The sequence below is a fragment of the Heteronotia binoei genome, chromosome 11 (assembly GCF_032191835.1).
Source record: "Heteronotia binoei isolate CCM8104 ecotype False Entrance Well chromosome 11, APGP_CSIRO_Hbin_v1, whole genome shotgun sequence".
Classification (NCBI taxonomy): Eukaryota; Metazoa; Chordata; class Lepidosauria; order Squamata; family Gekkonidae; genus Heteronotia; species Heteronotia binoei.
Genome location: NC_083233.1, coordinates 16,997,324 through 17,015,655, shown reverse-complemented (window position 1 = coordinate 17,015,655; position 18,332 = coordinate 16,997,324). Strand labels below are relative to the sequence as shown.

At 44.0% G+C, this 18,332-nt stretch overlaps 1 protein-coding gene across 1 annotated transcript in view; it reads right to left on the bottom strand.

Annotated features, from left to right (window-relative positions):
• TENM1 (teneurin transmembrane protein 1) overlaps positions 1-18,332 on the bottom strand; it is a 713,021-nt gene that overhangs the window by 289,773 nt on the left and 404,916 nt on the right. Inside the window, 1 exon segment of the mRNA XM_060250020.1 lies at positions 16,731-16,883. Coding sequence (XP_060106003.1) covers positions 16,731-16,883 — 153 coding nt within the window.

Below are 18,332 nucleotides of genomic sequence, written 5' to 3'. Positions count from 1 at the left end.
TATCCTTCCAGGCCAGGGGCTTGTGTGTGCTGATCGCCTCTGATTTCTGAAACAATCAATCTCATTTGCTTTTCTGGTAAATACCAGCCATCAATAGGATGCCTCAACTTCTAATCGCTGCGCTCCCTATTAAAACCCTCAGTCGCAAAAGCACAACTCTAAAATGGCACCCTGAAGAAACTAATGCACAGAACTGGGTAATTGTCATTACAGCTTTTCCCATTAATATCAGCATTTTTTTTTTCTGTCGGATTCTCACAAATGATGAAGTCACAAAAGATCAGCTGCGGCTATCCTGATCTCCATCTGTCTAGAATTCAAGTTAATAAAGAGACAGCGAGGCGATATCTTTTATGCGGAATGCTTAAAATTCAGGACTCAAACTGCTGCGCTAATACAGAACTTTCCCCTCAGACTGGATGTTCAAGGGAAGGGAAAGACAAAGAGAAGGAAGGGTAGATGGTGCTTCTACAGTAGTACATAGTGTTTCTCTCTTCTTTATCCCCTCGATATAGACATGGGGAAAAGGTAGCATACAAAGCCAGGGCAGTGTAATGATTAGTTTCCAGTTAGGGCTAAGAGACACAGATCCTCTCTTTCAGCCATAAAGCTCCCCAGGTGCCTTGGGCACTGCCAGTCTTTCTCACAGGAATGTTGTGAGGAAAAAGTGGAGAGCCATGGACGTTGCCCTATGCTCCTTGAAGGAAGAGTGAGAAATGTATATTAGATAGAAGAATAGGGTTGCCAAGTCCAATTCAAGAAATATCTGGGGACTTTGGGGGTGGAGCCAGGAGACTTTGGGGGAGGAGCAAGGGTGTAACAAGCATAATTCAATTCCAAAGGGAGTTCTGGCCATCACATTTCAAGGGACTGAACACCTTTTAAATGCCTTCCTTACATAGGAAATAATGAAGGATAGGGGCACCTTCTTTTGGGGCACATAGAACTGGACCCCCTGGTCCAATCTTTTTGAAACTTGGAGGGTATTTTGGGGAGAGGCACCAGATGCTGCGCTGCTAATTTGGGGCCTCTACCTCAAAAAACAGCCCCCCGCAGAGCCCCAGATACCTGTGGATCCATTCTCCATTATATCCTATGGGAATACATCTCCGTAGGGAATAATAAAGTTCCCAGCAGATATTTCCCTCCCCTCCCCCTGCTTTCTGATGACCCTGAAGCGGGGGGAAGGCCTCCAAACCGGGGGATCCCCTGCCCCCACCTGGGGATTGGCAACCCTATAGAAGAACCATTAACATTCCTTGTTGATCATTCTGCCTGAGGAAGACTTCTGTGGAACTTAAAGTCACAGAACTAGTCATACAAAGAATCACAGAAAGAAAATTATACACAAAAAGAGACATGGACAATGAAAACATATTGGTGCTTACATCTTAAAACAGTTGAATCCTGAGAACCAACTTGAGTTCCTTATATTAAAAGAAACTGTAGATATAGCAGGCAAATCAGAAAATGGACAGAAAAGTTACTTTGTGTTCAGCCCATACTGCTTCACAGAATTTCCTGAACAAATATAGACAGGTCTCTGTCCCCACAGACCTTACAGTCTAAATCTAACGGTGAGGAGAGGCAAGGTTAGCAAAGGATGAATGGGAAGAAAGCGAAAATCAATGGAAGACAATTATCACTGCAGAGGAAAGCTATGGGAAGGGATGTAGTACATCATATTGGTGTTGTTCTGTGTGTCAAACACACAGAGACCAATAAATTGAACACTTAAAAAGAAAGAAACAATGTTATCCACTGAACCGCTATGAGTAGAAGGGCCTGTCCCTGACCAAAACTCTGACAGTGATCCTGAAATACAGACAATTAGAAGAAAACCTAAAACCAACAGTTGGGTGACACCTTTATTAAGACCAACTAAAACACCATAAAGTAGTTAGCAGGCTTTTGAGTTCACAAGAATCCTTCAAGCCAGAAAACAAAGCAAAAGAAAAGACAGATTTATTTAGGAATGCAATTGCCCGATTTAGTTTTGACTAATTGGCACTCCTTATTGGAGTTTTAAAATTGTGACATTTGACATGTTTTGATAATTTTTGTTTTATTCATATGGTTTTCATCGTGTTTGCTTTTTAATAATTGTTTTATTTATATTGCTATACCTTGTGTTCTGCAAAGGAGAAAGGAGGCTAATGTGCTGTTGTTTTTTTAAAAATGCCTAAGAGGAGCAGGAGAGAAGGTTACCGAGTCTGCATTTATTATCCCTCAACACCCTACAGTTACTCCAGCATAATCTGCCACAGATCCCTGGAGAAATCAGTGAAGACAACAACACAGAATATCTTCCAACTATTTGGGTAAATACACATTTAGATCACAGAGACCAGACTTCTATATGTGGTAATTAACTGTGCTTTATGCTGAGGCACCTATAACAGCCCTAGTGGAGGAACGCATTCAAAACTCCCTTCTCCTCTTTAATGCCACCAAAACTGATTCTGTTCTCAGAAAACAGGTTCACCACTTGATTCTGCTGAATATACATGGTGGTCCTTAGGCCTGATTCACACACACAAGAGAAAGACAGTTCTATCCTAGGCAGAGGCACACCCTTCCAAAGCCATGAAGACAACGGGATTAAGAAGGGGGTAACTTTTATTGTTGCCAGGTCAGACTCAGGAAATATCTGAGGAATTTGGGGGTGGAGCCAGGAGACTTTGGGGTGGAGCCAGGAGACTTTGGGGTGGAGCCAGGAGTAATGTGACAAACATGGCTGAACTCTGAAGGGAGTTCTGACCATCACATTTAAAGCGACAGCACTCCTTTTAAATACCTTCCCTCCATTGGAAATAATGGCGGATGAGGGCACCTTCTTTAGGGGCTCATAGACTTGACCAGGGGATCCAATTCTTTTTGAAACTTGATGCCTTTCTGTGGAGAGGCACCAGATGCTATGCTGGAAATTTGGTGCTTCTATCTCAAAAAACACCCCCCCCCCCAGTTCCCAGATATCCATAGATCAATTCTCCATTATACCCTATGAGGATCAGTCTCCACAGGGACTAATGGAGTGTCAGTTGATGTCCCTCCCACTTTCTGATATCCCCAAAGGAGGGGGAGGGCTTTAAAACCAGGGAATCCCTTGCTCCCAACTGGGGATTAGCAACCCTAGACCTTTGTTTAGGATGGTGAAGAGGTGGGGCGGACTGCAGAATGGACTGCACCAGATTTAGTTTCCAGTTTAGAATATTCCTTCATATTAAAAACTCAATTTTTTTTTTAAAAAAAGGGGGCGGGTGGGGAAAAAACAGGATGAAAAGTTCTACCCCTCCCAATCCATCTTTTTTTGATCTGCTAGTTTACTATTTGGTAGGTGCAGAGTGGTAAGCTTCAGTACTGCAGTCTGAGCTCTCTGCTCATGACTTGAGTTCGATCCTGGCAGAAGCTGGGTTCAGGTAGTTGGCTGAAGGTTGACTCAGCTTTCCATCCTTCCGAGGTCGGTAAAATGAGTCCCCAGCTTGCTGGGGGGAAAGTGTAAATGACTGGAGAAGGCAATGGCAAACCACCCCGTAAAAAGTCTGCTGTGAAAACGTTGTGATGCGACGTCAACCCAGAGTCTGAAATGACTGCTGCTTGCACAGGAGACTACCTTTACTTTTAGGGATTTTTAGCATACGAGAATATTTTAAAATGTGATCCTCCCTGATACTTCATTTGTGGTGTGAAGTGGTGCTTTCCATTCTAAGCTATCCGCTCTCTGAGACCTCATTTTCACCTCATGTGTGACCTAGGCCTTAGTCATTAAAACACTGCCCAAAACCAGGAGCATGGCATGAGAAAAGCGTTGCCAAAATTATTGGAAACATAACGCTATCGAAATCCACATACAGAAAGCAGAAAATATCCCCATCAAGATGAACACAGTAATATTAGATTTCAAACAAGGAGATGCAGCTCAAAGCAAAGGGATTAAGAAGGTCGAAGATGTCAAAAAGGATCAAATTGCTTTTGGAAGCCTACAAGTAATTTAAAGCCACTGTAATGGAGATTCAGATAAAATCCGTACTGAAAACTTAAAAGAAGCAAACAAATCAGGATGAAAATGCCAACCTGGTTAACGGAAGAACTATGTATTACTTCAGAAAATGGGGTTGCCATAAGTCAATCATAATATAATGGCACATATGTATCTGTTTAGGACCATCAACAGCTGTGGTGACTACATAGAACCTCCAGGTTCAAAGGCAGTGTCCCCTGAATGCCAATGTATGGTGGAGGGACAACAAAAGGAGGATGTTTTGGTCTCTGTGTCCCTACCCTTCTGAGGCATTTAGCTGGTCATTGAGCCAAAGGACTAGATAAGGGGTGTTGAACTCATGAGGGCCGGTTCTGATATAATGAGACCTTGTTGGGCCAGACCATGTCAAGTTGGGACGGGTCATGTTGGGCCAGGCCATGTGTATACCTATTTAAGATTAGGTAGCAGAGATATAAACTTTATAAAGGACACAGACAAATACAATTGAATGGGTTTAAAAACCCCCCCCCCTTAAAACATGCTTAAATGTTAGCACTTGTTGGTATTAAAGGTGCTTTCTTTGTATCTCTCCCGTGAGATCCAGGGAACTGGGCAAAGGGAGCTCTGACTCCTTCCTTCCTTCCTTCCTTCCTTCCTTCCTTCCTTCCTTCCTTCCTTCTCCAGGGGACCAGGAGGGGGAAGGAAGAGAGGCTTGGCTCAGTAGCTCTGCTGTGCGACTGAGGGAGCCTGGAAAAACAAGCTCTGCCTTCCCCCCTTCTTCCCCAAGGGAGGAGCCTCAGCCAATGGAGAAAATAGAGGCTTTGCTCTGTAGTTCTTGTGTGATTGAACAAGCACTGCAGAGCAAGCTGTGATGCAGAAGGAAGCAAGAGATAGGGAGAAGGAAGCAGATGACAGCCAGTCTGACAGAAGCTCAGGGGTCTGACAGAAGCCCTCTGGGGGCCTGATTCAGCCCGAGCTGCATGTTTGACACCCCTGGACTAGTTGGACTTTTTGTCTGATCCAACAGGACTCTTCTTTAGTGCTCAGCATTTTTTTTTTATTTTGAACATGGTGATTCTGAATCTGAGTAATAATGTCTTGTCACCCATGAGCAATCTCATATTTTCAAGGTGCCATCCACAGCATCTGCTGGAACAAGAAGTAGAAATACTACTTCTAATAAGTTATCTCAGGGCTTTTTTTTTGCAGCAGGAACTTGCATTTTAGGCCACACACCCCTGATGTAGCCAATCCTCCTGGAGCTTACAGTAAGCCCTGTACTAAGAACACAGTAAGGATTGTCTACATAAGGGAGGTGTGACCTAATATGCTAAGGAGTTCCTGCTACAAAAAAACCCACCCCTGAGTTATCTTCTACTAGCTCCGGTGATTATTTCTATGTGCAAATTCAGGTGTGGATACACAAGGAATTCATTTGTGCAACCTCCTAGCATAATCCTTTAAAACAGGAACAAAGTATAGCTGGTAAAGAATACCATTAACCGCCAATACTCCCTCTAAACTGTGGAGTCTTGTGAGCAAAAATTCTATTTCGTGAGCTAGTGACATAAAAGTTGTAAGCTACTGCACACATTAGTTTGCTCTGGGACCATTTTTCCTGAGCTAAGACAAAAATGTGTGAGCCGGAAGCTAAAAAACTGTGAGCTAGCTCACACTAACTCAGCATAGAGGGAATTCTGTTAACCACCATGCTTTATGATATCAGCAGATGCCCACACCTGGGGTTATGAAGCAAGAAACATAAAAAACAATTACTATGAAATAAGAGAAAAGGAAGGATAAGTTTTATAGTTGTAGTTACAGATGCAATGGCGGAAAATGCAGAAATCTGTACAAAAACGACTTCACCAATCTTGAATACTGTGTGTTTCTGGGCTTTCTCCTCCTCAAGAACAGCACAGTTGTTCCATACTGTTGTTGCATACACCATGTAACATCTTCCAGTTAAATGCTGCTGTTCCACCACACAGTTATAACTTGTTATCATTGTCTACACTTCACTGAGCGATGGTTCAGTCCATGGTGGTGTCCAAAGAGACTCAAGGGATTTTGTTTCATTTCCTGCCCCTTGCACACTAATAACAATCAGAAAGATTTTATTCAGTGCAGCTCTCCAAATACATAACTGAATATTTTGCTCAAGTTTTCCTGAGAAGTGGTAAATCAGGAAGCAGAGATTTCAGTTTTAGTGGCGTACAAACTTTTGGCTAGCCACACATTGTACCTTAATTCAGACATACTACTCTCTCTCCTTGGCTTCCATAGTGTGGAGATGGAAATGCAGTAGGTTCATCAACGGCACTGTGAATACTGGCATTAATCTCCGCAATGGTGGAAAGTTACATCCCCCCCCCCCCTGTAAATTTTCCAGTTATCTAAGAGCAGGGATGGTTAAACTTGCTTAACGTAAGATCCACATAGAATGAACGTCAGATGTCTGAGAGCTGCAAGACATGAACGTCAGATGTTTGAGAACCATAAGACAAGAAAGAAGGAAGGAAGGAATGAAGGAAGGAAGGAAGGAAAATAGGTGGGAAAAGGGAGGAGAGAAGGAAAGGTAGAAAGAAAACAACTTTAACTTTAAATGCATTCTCCAATCTGCTGGCCAGCCTGGCTTGGAGAAGTGTTTTAAAGAGATAAATGCCTTCTTCTAGCCTGCCGATATGGCAGTGGGATCTTCGAGAGCCACACAATGTATGTGAAAGAGCCTCATGTGGCTCCCGAGCCACAGTTTGGTCACCCCGTCTAAGAGGGTGCAGTGGAATCGCATCCTAGTAAGTGATATGTTCGCAGAAGGCATGGCATGATGGCTTTGTCTTCATTGGTAATGTTTCGATAACAAGGACTGCTCTTGTTGCACTACCAAAGCAGAGACTGTCTGCTTGCACTTCAGGATAATAAAGCATCAGCAACAGGAAACGATCAGGATTAGAGCAAGTCGCTTTGGTACAGGCAGTATCTTCTGTTTTCAATATATGAGATCTGGATTTCATCTACATCTGTCAGGAAAGGAAAGGTCCCCTGTGCAAGCACCAGTCGTTTCCGACTCTGGGGTGACGTTGCTTTCATGTTTTCACAGCAGACTTTTTTTACGGGGTGGTTTGCCATTGCCTTCCCCGGTCATCTACACTTTCCCCTCAGCAAACTGGGGACTCATTTTACCGACCTCGGAAGGATGGAAGGCTGAGACAACCTCGAGCTGGCTACCTGAAAACTCAGCTTCTACCGGGGATCGAACTCAGGTTGTGACTGAGCAGAGCTTAGGACTGCAGTACTGCAGCTTTAACACTCTGCACCACTGTCAACAACCATCATATTGCCAACAGGAAATCTTGAGAATGCTCATCGGCTTCAGATCCCTACTTTGCAACAACATATCCACGTCAACCACCTTGGGATCTGATCCTGTTAGTATCACTTTGTGTACGGTAGTTTCTGCTCCTTTGAGCTGCTCACAAACAAAACTAGGTTTTGTTCTCTTTAACAGCACGTGCAATCTTCTGATCAGGAGCAGGGAACGGGGGTTAGTCTCTGGGGTTTATCGGCTTCCTATCAGAGGCTGTTTTGCCTACTGAAACTCCCAATACTAGCAGCATCTGTAAAAGCCTACACATTCAGGTGGAATCTTAACAATGACAAATGCATTCATGGAATCTTGCATTGCAACTTGGCTAATGGATAATCCAAAGAACCGAACGCCCACCCGTAACACTGCAAATTTAGCAATGTTTGTTTGCAATGAATGTTCCATTAAAAGGCTGTTTCAATAACAATGACAACAAAACATAGACCTTGTCTTTTTAACTCTCATGGCACCTTTGTCATTGAAGTGCAATATTGGCATTGGTACCAACTCTCATATACATTCTTGAGGTCCATCTTGCATGCCATTGCAGAGTACATAAAGCTAAAGTAAATTAGGATGATGCTAACGTTCACAGCAATCCCAACATTAAAACATTTCCCTGTTATTATTATTTATTTACTCAAGGTTTGTCTAAGCCTGAACAGCAGCTGCTTTTACAACGTCGCTACTGTATCATCTATGTTTACTTTGGCTAGACAGCTTTCCCTCAGAAATGATATCACTATAGCCTCAGGGAGATGAACAATAGCAGTGACTCCATATATCCTAAGTATTTTTCCCTATTGTTGACTGATTAGAGCTACTACCAGGATTAAAGTAATATATCCAGGCCTCGGATTCAGCAGGAGCTCACAGGAGCACAGCTCCTGAACCTTTCTGAGAGTTCCACCTCCTCCTTCCCACCTTTTCCATTGAATAGTAGGTGCAGCTGCATAATGATCCCTGGATGAGCTCCACCGCCTATTTTTCTACAAAATGACCCCTGAATATATCCATACCTTGTCTTTGATATGTTAAGAGGCTACACCAATGAATTTCATGTATCCAAAATCGGGGAGGGACGGTGGCTCAGTGGTAGAGCATCTGCTTGGTAAGCAGAAGGTCCCAGGTTCAATCCCTGGCATCTCCAAAATAGGGTCCAGGCAAATAAGTGTGAAAAACCTCAGCTTGAGACCCTGGAGAGCTGCTGCCAGTCTGAGTAGACAATACTGACTTTGATGGACCCAGGGTCTGATTCAGTATAAGGCAGCTTCATATGTCCATGTCCATACCTTTAGGAAGAACAACAACAAAACTGCCCTACTTTTGCAGGCATATATTAGGTACTTTTCCTTCCTTGGTGGGTGTGGTGGACACCATCTTGAATTTCCCCAAGGGTGACAAGGTAGCTTCACTCACATTCAAACTCAGGATAATCAATATATAATAGATCTGTTGGGAGACTGTTATGTACCACACTGACCTAAGGCACAACCAAAATCTGATTCTGATTGTAGCGCAAATGTTTTGGAATTCTTTGAGTATGTCCATAAAAATGTGCATAACAGACATCCATCAGATGCTAGCATTCAATGAGTTTTAGTCATGGTTTCAATTAACCAATGGCTGAAGGATCAGCAACATTGGCAGTACCCTGTAATTCAATCCAAGTTAGCCAGGACACTGGCAACCATCTTCTCTACAGAGACAACAACACTGACTTTAACAGAGCCTTCCAATTCTTTAGGCATCTCAAAGAGCCATACCCTTTTTCTTGGTTTGTGGTTCACATTTGGGAAGCGGGGATAGAGGTGTTTTTGAGCAGAACTCTGAGAGAACCTCTTTTGATGTTTGCAGCAAGATGGAGAAGAGGTCTGGGGTCAATGGTTAAAGTGTGCAAGAAGCCAGGATTAAGCTATGATGTAACAGGTTTACCATTCCAGGGTTACCAGGTGGGGGCAGGGGATCTCGGCTTTCATGGGCTCCTGCCCACTGGCAGCCAGCAGAAGGAAATTCCCCCCACCTCCCAAACAATGACATTACACATGACGTGCTGACATCACCTAGAAGTGACATAGGTGTGTCGCGTCGGTGACATTAGGGTGTGTGTGGCACATTGGTTTTGGGGTGACATATGCATGTCAGCCGTGTCCCTGCTCACTTCCAGAACACCCCCTCAATTCTGTCACTGGCATGATGATTGTACCTGGCTACCCTAGAGGCTTCCACATCCGTACATCATCTTAAACCATTTTAAGATACTGCAGATAATAAACCATGCATTTAGACCCTTGTTTGACATGAACAGGCTGGCTTGCATTCAGATATCCACGCTAACCGTAACTAGTGTCACAAAAGCATGGTTTCACGTGATATCTGAACAGAGTCGACACCAATGAACCAAACTTGTTGAGCAACACAAGAACAGCAACCTCATATTTATGTAAGAACATTAAAACGTAAGAGATGCCACATTGGATCAGGCCAAATGGCCCATCCAGTCCAGTACTCTGTCACACAGTGGCAAAAAAACAAATAAAGAACAACAAAAAAACCAAAAAAAAAACACCAGTGGGGTCAGGACACTAGAAGCCCTCCCACTGTTGCCTCCCAAGGACCAAGAATATAGACCATCACTGCTCCAGACAGAGAGTTCGATCCATACACTATGGCTAATAGCCATTGATGGATCTCTGCTCCATATGTTTATCCAATCCCACTTTGGGTTGCTTAAAAACTGAGCAAGCCCTTATAGTCCTCCTCCTTATGTGGTAAACAAAAACCCAGCTGTCTTAGCCCTGGCCAATTAGCTGCTTAACATCCATTGCTGCCTTCAACTGAGGTGCTGCTTCCCAAAATGGTCGCATGCTGATGCTAGCTAAGAAATCCTTTCTGACACCTTTACCCAGCCTCAGAACCTCTGGCAACCAGCCCAGACACAGCATTCATCTTTGTGTCATTCCGAATTGATTAAACCAGGGGAGAACAAACATGAACTGTACGGAACACAGGCTCTCCTGGCTCTGAAGATCAGTTTTGGATCCGGAATGCAAAAGACAGGAGTTACATAATCAATTCTGCATTAGAGACACACACACACGCACACACAGTTGCTTAGAGTCACAACAGCATATTTGAACTGTAAATCTGGAGCCACTCTGCCCTGAATGGCTTAGGCTAGTCTAATCTAGTCGGGTCTCGGAAGCTAAGCAGGGCTGGTTCTGGTCAGTGCTTGGATAGGAGACCACCAAGGAAGTCCAAGGTTGCTCTGCAGAAGCTCTGTTTGCTTTTTGTCTTTTGCCTTGAAAACCCAATAGGGTTGCCTTAAGTTGGCTGCAACGTGAGGACACACACACAAAACTCCTCAAAACAAATGGTAGGGCTATTATTATTATTTTTTTAGTAAAAATATTTTGGTATAAAAGCCACTAGTTAGATGTTTAGTGTTCCTATTTATTTATTTATTTTATTTTTTTGCGCATTCTTCTTTAAAATTAAATTTTTAAAATGATATACAAGTGCAGTCAAATATTCACAAAACCCTTTAAATCAGGGTTGGGGAGCCTTTTTTCTGCCAAGGACCACTTGGTTATTTATAACATCATTCGCGGGCCGTACATAATTATCAACTTAAAAAACAGTGCTCCACTCAGGGAGAATAATTCAGGCCGACAAAATTAATGTAACAACGGGAATGAAGGAAAAGAAAGAAAGTGGAATTAAGGGAAACAAAGAAATGGGGGGAAGAAACAGAAAGAAAGGGAAATTTACAAATGAAGAGGAAACATACCTAAACTGTGACAGTGACTTTTCCAGGCCCTGCAATGATCCTGACCGGTCAGCCAGGCCCCAGGGAAGCCACCACATGGCTCAGCTCGGCCAGCAATCCCTGAGGGCCAGACCAAGTGATCTTGAGGGCTGTAAATGGCCCTCAGGCTGGACGTTCCCCATCCCTGCTTTAAATCCCCGCCTCTCCCCCCAGACAAAAACCTATGATAACACATCTATACCAATATCCTAGGATCAGATTCAGACAGGTGAAGTTCAAGAGGTAGATACAGCAAGACAACTTGATCAAAATAAAAAGCTGCAAAATAAACTCCCTGCATAGAGAACACATACTGACGAGTTCAAAAGAGCTCAGTTTATAGAGTGCATGGAATACACAGGGTGAACTATCTTCCCAGAAAAGGAAGGTGAAGGGGAAAGGTGGAAAACAAACAAACAAAAATATGCCCAATAAAGCCAAAATGCAATATTATCTTGCTTGGAAAGTGCAGGCAAAACTCTCAGCCTTTACCATCACTGGCAGGTAAGTCTTTGTTTCTAAAACAACATAACAACTGCTATGTATCCTGAACAATTCCTTTTTGTTGTGCGGTGCACCCTCCATGGAAAACTGTCACCCATATTTCCCCCATTTCACCTTTAGGAGTGTTGTGTTAAATCCACATTAGTGTGAGTTACTAGCATTGTCATTCTCCAGAAGGCACTGCGGACCCCTCACAGCCTTCATTTAAGCATCCTACAGACTTTAGACTCTTCCATCATGCCCCCCCCCTCCGGTTTTGTACTTAATGTTCACTCAATGAGTTCCAGGGAACTTGAAGTTTGTAATATTTTAGTCCGGGGTGACCAAACTTGCTCAAGCATAAGAGCCATATAGAATAAACATCAGATGTTTGAGAGCTGCAAGACGTGAACATCCTACGTTTGAGAGCTACAAGACATGAATGTCAGATGTAGGTAGGTAGGTAGGCAGGAAGGAAGGAAGCAAGCAAGGGATGAAGGATTGGGGGAGGGATGGAGAGGTGGAAAGAAAGCAACTTTAACTTTAAATGAATTCCCCAAGCTGCTGGTTGGCTTGGTTTGGAGAAGTGATTTAAAGAGAGAAATGCCTTCTCCATGTCAGCCAACAGGGTGGTGGGGGCCATTCTTTGATAGGCTATGTCCCTGTGGGCTGAAGGAAACTGAAGGAACAGACCATGTACTTTTATCCTGTAGATTCTACTGCGATTTACATGCATCTTATCTGGATCCTATATTGCAGTCCCTGGAGGGTAAAGCTGATGAAAGCAAGATAGTAAGCTCACTAGCCTCAAATAAGGCTGAAACCATCGAAGTGGTGGCAAACTTCCGTTACTTTGCTTATAATGAGAAGTTTAATTAACCAGCTTTTATCCCCTGCTTCCTTGATTTGATGCAGTTGTTGTTATGTCAATAAAGGTTCTGTGACTCTGTGTGAAAGCCACACAATATGCGTGAAAGAGCCACACGTGGCTTTTGAGCTGCAGTTTGGCCACCCCTGCTTTAGTCGGTGTGTCCTATCACTATGATTTTTGGACCCCCCTGCTCTCCAAGACAGCTATCATACCATACCATAACAAACCTTTAATGGCATAAAAGATTCAGATAAAAATACACAGAATATAAAAATGTAAACACTGGAGATAAAATCAAAATGAAACCGAGCTTACAGATGCATTCAAACATGGTCAGAATTAAATTTAAGGATGTCAGCCAGAAATTTTGCCACAGCCTCACTAACCACCCCCTCAGTATCACTCAATAAATAATAACAGGGTGGCAGAATAGACAACTCTGGGGAAAAAGAAAGCTTGCCAAATAAATCTTTACGGAGGTTATGGTAAGAAGAACAATCAAGCAATATATGCTGGATTGAGTCAGGGGTATTCGCTCCACAGGAGCAAAGTCTGTCGGCTAAAGGGACTCGCTGATATCTCCCTTGTAAAACTTTGGAGGGAAACGCGTTTAGTCTAGCCAACATAAATGCCCTGCGATGACTTGGAGTGGTTAGGTCTGATAGATAATTGGGCATTTTGCCACAAAAAGCATAAAGACTTAAGGAAGCTGGAGAGCAAATATAAGGGTCAGTTGGCCGTAATTTCGTTTCCTCCGATTCCCATAGTCTCAGTTTAATACATCTGAAGATATATGACTCATCAGTGGTAGAAAAATCATCTACCTCTAATCCCAATTGATTGAGATAGACAGCTATCTATCTACAATTTTATACTTCTTCAGGCCCTCTGGAAATCTATAAGTGGGGGAAGGGATGCATGCAGGCCTCGGATTCAGTGGGAGCTCACAGGAGCACAGCTCCTGAACCTTTCTGACAGTTCCACCTCCACCTTCCCACCTTGTCCACTGAACAGTAGGTGCAGCTGCATAACAATCCCTGGATGAGCTCCACCACCTTTTTCCCCTACAAAACAATCCCTGGATGCATGCATCACAAATGCACATGTGTGAAAACAGGGGCATCGTGAAATGCTCAGCCTGCATACTACAGAGCCGTTTGGGTGTACAGGGCCTGAACCCACCACACACTCACCTGAGCCCACTGATGATGGTGGGTCAGGGATACCTTGACCTCGCACGGAAGAAACCAGCATCTTGAGGCACAGCACTACCTCCTTCAGTGGGCCCCAGATGAAGCAGCTTAGCCCAATGAGAGTAAAGGCTGGTGCTGTGACAACATAAGTCAGGAAAGAAGATGTGTTCCTGAGAGACTTGGAAAGTCTGGCAGAGCCGGGAGGAGTGGGTAGAGCTTTCAGGAGATGTAAAGAGGTATTTAAACCTTGCCACCTCTAGGCCAAAGTGGATGCCTTGGTCTGCTCTGGTGGCACAAAGAAAGTGGAAGAGTGTGACCAGCAGAGGTAGACGGTTGTGGAAGCCTTCTATGCTGAGGCCCTGTGTCTCTCTAACCAGAAGGGTAGACTTTCTCTTGCTCTTTAGATCAGTGCACGGCTACAGGGGAGTTGCAAATCTGTTCTGAGAAATGTTGGAGGGTAAGTAATAAGCATTTTTTATGGCAAAAGGGAATCAAACGAAACAAAATGTATTGAGCTTAACTTCCTCCATTACAAATTAGCAGGGCTTTTTTTGTATATTAGGCTACACCTCCCTCGTGTAGCCAATCCTCCAAGAGCTTATAGTAGGCCCTGTAAGAAGAGCCCTGTGAACTCTTGGAGGATTGGCTACATCAAGGGCGTGTGGTGTAATATGCAAAGGAGTTCCTGCTACAAAAAAGCCCTGCTAATTACCCATCTTATTTTGATAACTCAGCTTTAGAGGCATGTACTATGATTTTACATCCTAAAAAAAGTACATTAACAAGACAGGAGTGTGTATGTGGGGGGGGGACCCAATACCATGATATGTTCCTTAGATCAGTGTTTCCCATTTGCAGGGTCATGACCCAGTACCGGGCCACGGAAGCCTCACTACCGGGTCACAAGAAAAGCCAAAGCTAGCCCCGCCCCCAGCAAAGCATGACCTCTGCTGTGTTCCCTTCCTTTCCTCGTCTCTCTGTTGTGCAGAGAAAAGCTGGCACAGGCTGCAAAACCTGAGCTCCGTTTGGCTTCCTTCCTTCCCCTGTCTCTGTTTGTGCAGAGAAAAGCTAGTCTTGAAGATTGACATAGGCTGCAAAGCCTGAGCTCCATTTGGCTTCCTTCCTTCCCCTGTCTCTATGTTGTGCAGAGAGGAGCTGGGCAGCCTTGCCTTCCTTTCCCCCTCGCCTCCCAGTGTTTGAGAGAAAAGCTGGCATCCCCTGGCATTTTAGACCCATGAAGTGTTCTTCAAAGTATGAGTTTTCATGTGCCTTACTGTATGTTCTTTTGGGGAGATTTCCCCGGGAGGCCTGGGTGGCAAAGAAGGGGGGGATGTTTTTTTCAGCTGGGAGGGGAGGAGAGGGGAGTGGGCATTCCAGTAACTATTTTTTTACCAAATGACCCGTGGGCAGAATTGTTGCTGGCTGGGGCCATCTGATAGTGAGTAAGTTTTTTTTTTCTTTGTCCCTCCTTCTTTCTTCCTTTCCCTGCAAGAAATGCTCTGTCTGTATTCTTGGTGCTGGGGGTGGGGGAAGCAACAATGGGAGGGCTTCTAGTGCCCTGGCCCCACTGGTGGACATTCTGGTGCTTTTTGGGCATTGTGTGAGAGAATTTTGGACTGGATGGTCCACTGGCCTGATCCAAATGTTTTCTCTTATGTTCTTTCTTTCCATGTCTTTCTTTTCCTTTCCTTTCCTTCCATTTCATTCTTTCCATTTCTTTCTTTCTCTTTCTCTCCTTCCATTTTTACTGGATGAAACTTTTCTGTTCATCATACTGTTGTTTCAGACATAGGAGCTCTGCCAATGAAAAGCTGGAACTCCCAGTTGTAGCCAGCTGGCCTTTCTATGAGATTTCTGTGTGAGTGAGTGAGAGGTGTGGGGCAGAAAGAGATTATTGGAGATTACTGATATATCTCAACAGCACTGGAAGCGATGGTACTATGAACTTGACACCATTTTACTAGTCCTGCTTTTAACAGCTTTCTGACACCAAAATTAAACTCCTTCTGTAGATATTAAAAAGGATTAAAGAAGTTCACTGGCTAAATATATGCACAACAGGTTGCCTTTAAAGGCATGGGAAACACAGTCAGTAAAAAGCTACAATCCTTTCATAAATATCCTTTTTGGGATAACTGCAGAAAAGCTTGCATGAATTTCATATAACTTGAAATTAATTCATTAATTGCAGTATAATTCTCTGCTGCCTTTCACAGCAATTCCCCAGTGTTTCAGCCAAGGAAAAGTATGAAAAATAGCTGTCAAAAGATTTTCTTGAAACCAAGCAAGCTTGGTTGTAGCTTGAGGCGAGGTTCCAGTAGCAGCAGCTAAAGGAAGAGCCTACTAAATGTGTCAGCATATTTTGAGGTAGAGCAGCTGCCAGGGCCCAGTGTGGGTGGTACACAGTGCTGGCATTCCTGATGGCAATGGCAACAGCACTCCCAACTGCATACACTGGCCAGTACTGTTGAGGAAGGGGTGTGTAGGTGGTGCAGGCAATTGAACATGGGCATTAGGAGTGCTTGCAAGCTGGAGAAGAACACACAAACAGATAGTTGCATGCAGGTGTGGGGGTGGAAAGAGTGGACCCTAGGAATGTATGAAAAAGTTGCAGACTGCCCACTTTCCACCCCCATTTTGGCTCATCATGAGTTTCAGAGAGATTTTTCTGAAAACGAAGTTACTTCAGAAAAAGAGGCAGATTTGGGGGATGGCCCTGGAAGTGACATCAAAGGAAGAGGTGGAGTTTTGGTTCAGTGTGCCCTGGAAGTGACATCACTTGGCCCTTGACCTGGAAGTGACACCACAGGAAATGACATAATTCCTGTCTCCCGGCTCCACCCCCAAATTTTAGCAGGCCATGAAGGAGAAGTGTAAAAATAACTGGGCCACGGGAAAGAAAAGTTTGGGAAACCCTGCCTTAGATAATTAAACAACAACAACAGCAATCACTAAAGTAGAAATTGCCTCAACTAAAAACAAAACAAAAGGACACAATAACTGCCCACAGAGAGATAGAATTGTACCTTTTCTTTCTGTTTTATCGGAAACTTTTCCTCCAATGGGTGAGTAAGTCGTATCCATGGAATCTGTGCCTTTGTTTCCCTTACTGATTCCGTTTTCATACAGCTGCCCTTCCACAGGCTGGAGCTGCCAAGTTAGGCCAAACAAATGTACTGCTATTAAAAAAAGAAAAGAAGAAGAGGGGAAAAAAGAACACCAATTAATTTATGCCCACATTGTGGCACCTTTATTACACAAAGAAAGAAGGCAGTCGGGCCAGCTTTTGCAAAAGTCAATTATTATATGCCTGTGTTTGGAATAAATTGGAATTCTAAGTATGCTAATTTCACCTTAAACTAAATGTTTAATTAGTTTCCACACGTTCTTCTGGAGATGAGCCAATACTGGATGATGAATTTCTTCGGCAATTAACGGAATCACTTGCTATTCCAAAGACAATGGCTTTGTAAGTGAAATGCTATATGGAAAGTTATAACTTTGCATCTATGAGCGCAACTCGCACCCTGCTGTATACTTCCCATTACCCCAAACAGAAAGAAGGTCCTCCGGTGACTAGGCTCACTGATGAGTTATTTGCTTTATTTACAGCTGGACGAGTAGAGAACAGGAGAAGAGGCACTTTTTCAAGACAGCAGATCCGCTATCCCATGTCAAACCCCCTAGGAGATAAAGGGAGGAAGAAGAAGGAGAAGGAGAAAGAGAAGAAGACGGCTGCAGATATATACCCCGCCCTTCTCTCTGAATCAGAGACTCAGAGTGGCTTACAATCTCCTATATCTTCTCTCCCCGCAACAGACACCCTGTGAGGTGGGTGGGGCTGAGAGGGCTCTCACAGCAGCTGCCCTTTCAAGGACAACTCCTGCGATAGCTATGGCTGCCCCAAGGTCATTCCAGCAGCTCTAAGTGGAGGAGTGGGGAATGAAACCCTGTTCTCCCAGATAAGAGTCTGCACGCTTAACCACTACACCAAACTGGGAGACAGTGGCTGCCTATATGCATCCCATGGTATTTTACCTTCAGGCCAGCCGACAGCTGTTTGTGTTTGTTCTCCCTCTCTTTCTCGCTATCCCAAACGTCAAACCTGTGGTTATCCCACATGTACATACATGAACCTTCCCCACAGCTGGATGGGTGTTGCCTTCTTTCAACTCTAATGAATCCTTGAATGAGATGGGACCATCTCCCACAAAGAACAAAACCACAGCCACTAAGGAACACTCACATTCTTTTGTCAAGTTCCTGATCCCCAACTCAAGCCACTTCAGGCAAACCCATGATTTCGTTCACATTCCCCAGAGACCAGCTCCACAGTCGCACGCTTACTCAACCTTGTGTCTTTAAAGCCTTTGCATTTTCTATGCAAGTCAAAGCCAGAAGAACACTTTTGGCAGTGGCAAAACTTTGAACCCAAGAAGGAGACCTGTCACTCCTCTTTCATACACCCCTTGCTTGTACAAGTTGCTTTTCACTCCTCCCAGGTTCTGGATCATTGCAAATACAGGATAGGGATTGCGGTTGAGATGGGAAAGCAAAGGAGTGTCTTGGCTTGTCACACATGGTCCTGGCTAGGGCTGCCAGCCCCCATTTCTGAGCTGGTGCTTGTC